Raw genomic sequence first — 9636 nt, forward strand, 5'->3', positions numbered from 1 at the left:
TCTATTGCTGTCAGGAGCAACATGATTCATTTACAGCCTGTTCCTGTCTGTGTGATGTGCTCGCTCTCTCCAGGCAGCAACCAATATGGTTCAATTCAGGGTCACACCTCTGTGACCAGTGGGAGCTTACTGGATGATGACCACTGGCACTCAGTTGTCATAGAGCGTTACCGCAGGAATGTCAACTTCACTCTGGACCACCACACTCAGCAGTTCAGGACCAACGGAGAGTTTGACCACCTGGACCTGGACTACGAGGTAAAGGCTCCCTGTGGGTCATGATGACATCATCTCAGACTTTGCTCCCAGTTCAAAGATTTGTGAGTTAAAGTGGTCCTTTAAACCATCAGCCTACTAAACAAACCACTGTCCTTCAAGTTGGCAACCATTTTACAAGCATTATAAACTTTCTACTTAGATATGCCAGAGTGGCAGAGGTGTTAGGACCCAGTTTGCATCAGGCCACGGATTTTTGTTGGATGTCATGCCCCACTTCTGTCTCCCTCATTTTCTGTCAGTTATATTTAGCCGTACTTCACTGAAATATGGGGCAGAACTATACAGGGCTTCAGACTACTTCCATAAGCTGGCTAACTTTCCAAATGCTTTTTACATGTGAGAACTTTGTATTCACACTCTGTGAACATTGATCTCAGTGGCTGGTAGATGTTCAACCCTCAAAATGTCAAAAGTCTATAAGCTATAATTACCTTTGTCACCCACCCCAGGACAGAAGCATGACTCTGCATCGTGATGCATTCTGATGACTTTTTTTTCCAAAGTGTCCCTTTTTGTGTGGACATGGGTCCAAAATGGAGAGACAAAAATACAGATGTATCCTGTATCGTGTAACTGTGGGGATCCTCTCGTACTCTCACTCTCTGATTTGCAATAGAAGATTTAGGTTGAGTGGATATTTGTCAGGTCAGCCCTGTAGTGAAATTTGATAAAATAGCCGATAATACTGCTGCTTCAGTGTTTGTGTATGAGGAATAGATACATGAGACAGTCTGCTTGTGTGTGACTGCTGTGTCTGATACCATCGTTCCCATCAGCCTGAGCAGCAGCTCTCATGGTTCTGGTCATAACTTCTCATTGCCAGCCATCTTATTCCATTCCACACTAATGTTTTGTATCTGTTGTATGTGAATTCACTGGTTGACAGTCAGATGATGCAGATACTAGCAATGTGTGATATGTCATCGTTTGCGATATACAGTCGTCCCTCACTATATCGCGGTTCACTTTTCGCGGACTCGCTGTTTCGTGGATTTTTTTCAGTGTAATTCTGTAAAACTTTTTTTTTTTTACAGCGTACTGTACAGTATGAACGCGCATGTTCTGCGTCCTAAATTGGCTAAGGGAGAACCGCACATGTGTTCTGCGTCTTGATTAACTAAGGCAGTACTGTACAAAATGCGTGTAAAAAGCTGTATAAAAGTGTGTGGTTAGGGGTTTTACGGCCTTAAAACATGTATAATAATTGTAAAACTTACTTCGCGGATTTCGTTTATTGCGGGTTATTTTAAGAACGTATCCCCGGCGATAAACGAGGGACCACTGTATCGTCAAAAACATTGCCCACGGTAAGAATATGTCATCCCACGATAAAAATGATAAATGGGCGAATAATTATTTGGTATAGACAGGAACATCACAACTATATATTACCAGTCAAAAAAGGAAAAACACATATCTGGCTAAAAATCAGCAGAGGACTTCTTGAATTCTAAAATTCTAAAGATGTTTATCTGTGTGCTATCTATTTACCTACTTCAAGCTCACCATATTACTCAGAAGGATATCTCCATAAATTCAGAAAGAAACACCTTTACTTCCAGTCACTTGGCTCCGCATTGTTATGCGGAGACTTCAATGGCAGAACTGGCAGAGAAATAGATTTTATTGATACGGATGGCAATAACCATTTTGATGTATCCCCTCTATACCAACCTTTTGTTACAACACATAGACATAGCTATGATAATATAGTAAACAAGAGTGGAAAAGAAGTTTTACAAATGTGCAAAGCCCTGGGATTATACATAGTTAATGGCAGAACACGAAGAGACTCTCTGGACAGGTTTACATACAGCTCTGTATTGGGAAATAGTGTCTCTGATTATGTAATCACAGATATCTGTCCAGAAAGTATAAATGCATTAACAGTCTTACCACAACGTCCCATATCAGACCACAATCAAATCACGCTCCTCCTTAAAAAAAGCAGAGACCCATACCCAGAAACATGCCCCCAATGACGACCTGTTACCTCTCCTAAAACATTACAAGTGGACAGAGAAAAGTCTCACTGATTACACCAATGCATTTAGCAACACTAATATACAAACCATGCTAGATCATTTTCTGTGTAACCAATACCTACTAAACAAAGACAGCATAAATTTGGCCACTGAAGATTTAAATCAGGTATTTATAAAACTAGCAAAAGAGTCTAAGATGATAAGACCAAATGCCAAATCAAAGAAAAAGAAAGCAAAAGAACAATGGTTTGACAGTGAATGTTTCCTTTTAAGAAAGCATCTCAGAAACCTGTCAAACAAGAAACATAATGATCCCGAAAACCAAGAACTGCGCCATGAATACCACACAGCCCTCAACCAAAAAATGGCCAAATACAATGAAGATGAATTACTTAAAATTGAAAAGGCAATAGACCAAAATTCTTTTTGGAACCCGTGGAAAAAAAATCAACTCAACCAAAAATAAAGATAACATTAAAATTCATAATGGCAATGTCTGGAAACACACAGCAGATGTCTCGTCTCGTCTTCTCCTGCTTTATCCGTTTTTGACGGGTCGCGGGGGCAGCAGCTTCAGCAGGCCCAGACCTCCCTCTCCCCGGCCACTTCATCCAGCTCTCCCAGGGGGACCCCAAGGCGTTTCCAGGCCAGCCAAGAGACATAGTCCCTCCAGCATGTCCTGGGTCTTCCCCGGGGCCGCCTCCCAGAGGGACGTGCCCGGAACATCTCACCAGGGAGACGTCCAGGAGGCATCCTCACGAGATGCCCAAGCCACCTCAACTGGTTCCTCTCGATGGAGGAGCAGCGGTTCCATTTGAGCTCCTTGCGGATGGCCGAGCTTCACACCCTACCTCTAAGGGAGAGCCCAGCCACCCTGCGAAGGAAGCTCATTTCGGCCGCTTGTATTCGCGATCTCATTCTTTCGTTCACTACCAAAAGCTTGTGACCATAGGTGAGGGTAGGAACGTAGAATGACTGGTAAATCGAGAGCTTCGCTTTTTGGCTCAGCTACTTCTTCACCACGACGGACCAGTGCAGAGTCTGCATCACTGCAGAAGCCGCACCGATCCGCCGGTCGATCTCCCGTTCCATCCTTCCCTCACTCGTGAACAAGACGCCAAGATACTTGAACTCCTCCACTTGAGGCAGGATCTCATCCCCGACCTGGAGGCTGAGAACCATGGCCTCGGATTTGGAGGTGCTGATTCTCTTCCTAGCCGCTTCACACTCGGCTGCAAACCGTTCCAGAGAGAGCTGAAGGTCACGCTCCGATGAAGCCAACAGGACTAGATCGTCTGGCTGCGCCTAGAAATTCTGTCCATAAAGGTTATGAACAGAACCGGTGACAAAGGGCAGCCCTGGCGGAGTCCAACTCCCACGGGAAACAGGTCCGACTTACATGCGGACCAAGCTCTGGCATCGAGAGTACAGGGACCGGATAGCCTGTATTAATGGGTCCGGAACCCCATACTCCCGGAGCACCCCCCACAGGACTCCCCGAGGGACACGGTCGAACGCCTTCTCCAAGTCCACAAAGCACATCTAGACTGGTTGGGCGAACTCCCATGCACCCTCCAGGACTGCGCTAAGGGTATAGAGCTGGTCCACAGACCAGGCAAAAACCACACTCCTGGATCTGAGGTTCGACAATCTTGCGGATTCTCCTCTCCAGGACCCCCGAAAAGACCTTCCCGGGGAGGCTGAGGAGTGTGATCCCCCTATAGTTGGAGCACACCTCCGGTCCCCCTTTTTGAAGAGGGGAACCACCACCCCGGTCTGCCAGTCCAGAGGCACTGCCCCCGATGTCCACGCGATGTTGCAGAGACATGTCAACCAGGACAGCCCCACAACATCCATCTACCTCAGCGACCTCAGCCCCAGAGATGGGCGAGACCTCCACGGCGCCCCCAGACACAGAACGTTTGGGCCTGCCAGGTATGACCGCCATCCTCCCTCACCATCGGAGCCAATTCACCACCAGGTGGTGATCAGTTGACAGCTCCGCCCCTCTCTTCACCCGAGTGTCCAAAACATGTGGCCAGCGATTAATCGCGATTAATTACAGAATTTTTTGCGATTAATTAGTTAATTTTTTTTATCGATTGACAGCCCTAATAAATATATATATATATATTAGGGATGCACCTAAATGAAAATTTTCGGCCGAAACCGTGTGAGATGCCTTAGTTTAGAGAGAAGTATATAGCTTCGCTAAAGAGCAGTGTATGATGTATTTCTTGCCTGTGTTTTTCCTATACCCTGCATCGTGGGTTTATTGTGTGTGAATGAGAAAAGAATCAGCAACCCTGGCCAGATCACCGCGCACGTTGTTTCATTGCATCAATTGCGCCACGCCACTATTCGGCCTTACTATTCGGCCACTTCACCGAAAGCCGAATGTGGCATTTTTTTCACATACATTATTTATATATATATATAATCGACCAAATGGCAAAATTACTTAAAAACTCCCCAGCCCCATTTTATGCAGATGACCTCGTACTACTATCACAAGCAGAACATGGAATGCAAGAGTATCTGGACATACTCCATAATTATTGTATAAATTGGGCAATCGGCGTAAATCTAGACAAAACTAAAATTGTAATATTCCAGAAAAAAGCAAGATCACAATCAAAAAATATATAAATTTACTTTGGGAGAGACAACATTGAGTCATGGAATGGAGTACATGTACCTTGGCCGAGCTATCACTGCCTTGGGTCGTTTTGTTAAAGCTGTGAGCTCATTAGCAGATAAAGCCCGCAGAGCATATTTCAGCATACGAAAAGTTCTATTCAAATTAAACCCCCCAATTAAAATCTGGCTTAAAATTGTCATTGAACCAATCTTCCTTTATGGAATTGAGGTTTAGGGCCCATTAATTAAACAAGAGCACTGGGACTCAAACCCTATCGAGTGCATCCTGAATTCTCCAAAAACATACTCAGAGTCAACAGAAACTGCAAACCACGGCTGCAGAGCAGAGCTAGGCCAATTCCCCCTGTTAATTAAAATTAAAAAGAGATCTATCAAATTTTGGAACCATTTGATAGAGTCTGATTTAAACTCGTATCAGCACAGGGCATATTTAGAACAGCAGGGCTGTCTGAACCCAGAAAAGAATACCTGGAATGGGACAAATGAGGAAGTCAGATTGACAAATCAAAATTACACTACAAAAATAATCCCATACTTACAAATAAAGAAAAAATCCCTGACTTCCTCACCCTCCAACAAAACGAAATCATTTCAATCCTTCTGGGAGAAGACAGCTCTGCTGTAGAACTGGCAGCAGATTACATCACTGCATGTCACACATTAAGAAATGTTTCAGTGTAAGACTATTAATCGTTTTATATGTACTTTATTAATACTATCTATTTTCATTATCACTTATTATTTTATTGTTTATTATTTTACACACAAACATACACACGGACACACACATGCACATGCACACGCACACACAATTCTTTTCTTATTTTATTTCTCTTAGGTTTTATTCTATTTATTTATGTATATGTTATGCTTTAGCAACATTGTCTGTGACATTCATGCAAATAAAGTAAATTTGAATTTGAGAGAGAGAGAGAGAGAGACAGAGCGCTTTGGTAGAGAGACCTAGAGTAACAATAACAAATCAAGTCAAATCAAATTTTATTTGTATAGCCCAAAGTCACAAAGTACATTTGCCTCAGAGGGCTTTACAATCTGTACAGGGAGTGACACCCTCTGTCCTTAGACCCTCGGTTTGAGTGTAGAAGAGGAGAGAGAGAGAGGAATTTCCATTTTTCCCACGTTCATGAACACATCATAGTCATTCCGACGGTCATTGAACGCACCTCGCGTGTGTGAGATGCCGTAGTTTAGAGAGTATATAGCTTCGCTAAAGAGCAGTGTATGATGTATTCCTTGCCTGTGTTTTTCCTATATCCTGCATTGTGGGTTTATTGTGTGTGAATGAGAAAAGAATCATCAACCCTGGCCAGATCACCGCGCACGTTGTTTCATTGCATCAATTGCGTCACGCCACAGTGATGTTTCTCATCACTGTGCGATGAAAACTCTAGCCTCCAAAGAGTAGCAACAAAAATCCACAAAACGACACAGTATCTTATCTTTGCTGTTTCGTGTCAAAAGTTCTATTCCAGCATGAAGAAACGCTGCTAGTGTCTCTGCTAATGTCTCTGCTTTAGTTTGAATCAGTCATGAAGCTCCTGGTTGTTACATAAAGACAAAGAGGCTTTGACAGTGAAGTGTGACCTCTTGCTGCGATATATACTACCTTTGGGTTTACTTCATTCTGGATCGTCATTGGTGGGTCAAAGGTGAATGTGGGCGGTACTAATAGATTCTCCTGACTCTGATTGGTCGACAGGTGACAGGTGTCAATCATCCACACTTTGTTGTTTTAGCCTTAGTAGCACCGCTAGCTGCTACCTGCTGCTTCATATTCTTTAATACAGTGGTCCCTCGTTTATCGCGGGGGATACGTTCTAAAAATAACCCGCAGTATCGAAATCCGCGAAGTAAGTTTTACAATTATTATACGTTTTAAGGCCGTAAAACCCCTAACCACACACTTTTATACACCTTTTTACACGCATTTTGTACAGTACTCCCTTAATTAATCAGGACGCAGAACACACGTGCGGTTCTCACTTAGCCAATCAGGACGCAGAGCACACGTGCGGTTCTCACTTAGCCAATCAGGACGCAGAACACAATGCGCGTTCATACTGTACAGTACACTGTAAAAAAAAGCATGCAAAATTACACGGAAAAAAAATCCGCAAAACAGCGAGTCCGCGAAAAGTGAACCGCGATATAGCGAGGGACGACTGTACAGCTTGTTTCAAACATCGCGTCTTCTTTCTTCTGCCACACTGGTGAAGACATTCATTATTGGTCTGGCAGAGACGGGGCCAGGCTTGGGTCCTGCCAATAAGGCGCGATAACTTTTGGGGCTCCTTGGCCTGCAAACGTCTGAAGATGAACATGTTTGAAAAATCAAAAAGTGAAGCTTTTTTTAACAAAAATATGTTTAAATATATTCAAATGTGTTTAAAAACACACAAAGATGTTGAAATGTGTTTTAAAAAGACGTTAATAACATACAGAAAGATTGTGTTTAACATTCAAAGCACCATCAATAACAGTAATATAGGTCCTGGCCCGGCACCTCTGTCAAATTTTAGAACCCAATGTGGCCCACAAGTTTCGGGCCGGCCGCGCTCCCACTAGTGTGGAGTCGAATCTTGGGAGTTCGCCCCGGAGAAACTACTTCGGCCCTGGAGAGACGATCTCCCCTGTGTTTCCCGACCACGGTCAGGAGGAAACGAATAGTGGAATGGTTAACAGAAGTCATCTCAACTAGCTAGCAGCAGCTAGGAACTTTCAGAGCTGGCCAGCTGGGATTCAACAGGAACATTTTGGTTTATTAATTACATGGAACTTTTCTGCTGTTAGCTAAGTGTTACTACCAGCAGTGATGAATGCTTACTTTCTTGAAAAAAGGCTCTATGTCCATCCTTCACCCATGCGTTTGCGCTCTGCTCTTGCCGCTGTGGAGGTTCGGCTCTGTGTACTTCAGAGGTAAACACGCAAGCGGCAGTGAGTCGAGCGGTCGCATGGAAAAATGGACTGGAATTTCAGTGATGTGGGCGTTCTCTATTGAAAAAGTGGAATGGATTGTTAATGACGCACTGAAGGGGCTTCTCTACCGTACCCGATGAATGAGATAATTCAAAATGAACGACAGTTTATTAATGCTTAGTTGGTTAACACTCATGTTCTGGCCACTTTTGTTTTCATAAATAGGCAGAAAAAAAAATTTATAAAAAAATTATAAAAACACCACCAATTATTTAGGGGGGCTTGGATATTTATTAATATTAATTTATTAATATTTATTTAAGCTGTACAGTCGTCCCTCGCTATATCGCGGTTCACTTTTCGCGGACTCGCTGTTTCGCGATTTTTTTCCGTGTAATTTTGCATGCTTTTTTTTACAGTGTACTGTACAGTATGAACGCGCATTGTGTTTGCGTCCTGTTGGCTAAGTGAGACCGCACGTGTGCTCTGCGTCCTGATTGGCTAAGTGAGAACCGCACGTGTGTTCTGCGTCCTGATTAATTAAGGGAGTACTGTACAAAATGCTGTGTAAAAAGGTGTATAAAAGTGTGTGTGGTTAGGGGTTTTACGGCCTTAAAACGTATATAATTGTATAAAACTTACTTCGCGGATTTCGATACTGCGGGTTATTTTTTAGAACGTATCCCCCGCGATAAACGAGGGACCACTGTATTAAAGAATATGAAGCAGCAGGTGCAGCTAGCGGTGCTACTAAGGCTAAAACAACAAAGTGTGGATGTTGACACCTGTCACCTGTCGACCAATCAGAGTCAGGAGAATCTATTAGTACCGCCCCACATTCACTTTGACCCACCAATGACGATCCAGAATGAAGTAAACCCAAAGGTGTATATATCGCAGCAAGAGGTCACACTTCACTGTCAAAGCCTCTTTGTCTTTATGTAACAACCAGGAGCTTCATGACTGATTCAAACAAAGCAGAGACATTAGCAGAGACACTAGCCGTTTCTTCATGCTGGAATAGAACTTTTGACACGAAACAGCAAAGATAAGATACTGTGTCGTTTTTGGGATTTTTGTTGCTACTCTTTGGAGGCTAGGATTTTCAATCGCACAGTGATGAGAAACATCTCACACACCGCGAGGTTGCGTTCAATGACCGTCGAATGACTTGATGTGTTCATGAACGTGGGAAAAATGGAAATTCCTCTCTCTCTCTCCTCTTTCTACACTCAAACCGAGGGTCTAAGGACAGAGGGTGTCACTCCCTGTACAGATTGGTAAAGCCCTCTGAGGCAAATGTACTTTGTGACTTTGGGCTATACAAATAAAATTTGATTTGACTTGATTTGTTATTGTTACTCTAGGTCTCTCTACCAAAGCGCTCTGTCTCTCTCTCTCTCTCTCTCCAATTCAATTTACTTTATTTGCATGAATGTCACAGACAATGTTGCTAAAAGCATAACATATACATTAAATAAATAGAAAAAACCTAAGAGAAATAAAATAAGAAAAGAATTGTGTTGTGCGTGTGCATGTTTCTGTGTGTGTCCGTGTGTTATGTTTGTGTGTAAAATAATAAACAATAAATAATAAGTGATAATGAAATAGATAGATTATTAATAAAGTACATATAAAACGATTAATAGTCTTACACTGAAACATTTCTTAATGTGTGACATGCAGTGATGTAATCTGCTGCCAGTTCTACAGCAGAGCTGTCTTCTCCCAGAAGGATTGAAATGATTTCGTTTTGTTGGAGGGTGAGGAAGTC

At 43.0% G+C, this 9636-nt stretch overlaps 1 protein-coding gene across 2 annotated transcripts in view; it reads left to right on the top strand.

Annotated features, from left to right (window-relative positions):
• cntnap2b (contactin associated protein 2b) overlaps positions 1-9636 on the top strand; it is a 40652-nt gene that overhangs the window by 14779 nt on the left and 16237 nt on the right. For both annotated transcript variants that reach the window (XM_027275413.1, XM_010754368.3), the window contains exon 6: positions 74-258. In XM_027275413.1, the coding sequence (XP_027131214.1) occupies positions 74-258 (185 nt within the window). The remainder of the gene's footprint in view (positions 1-73; positions 259-9636) is intronic.

The sequence above is a fragment of the Larimichthys crocea genome, unplaced genomic scaffold, assembly GCF_000972845.2.
Source record: "Larimichthys crocea isolate SSNF unplaced genomic scaffold, L_crocea_2.0 scaffold123, whole genome shotgun sequence".
Classification (NCBI taxonomy): domain Eukaryota; kingdom Metazoa; phylum Chordata; class Actinopteri; family Sciaenidae; genus Larimichthys; species Larimichthys crocea.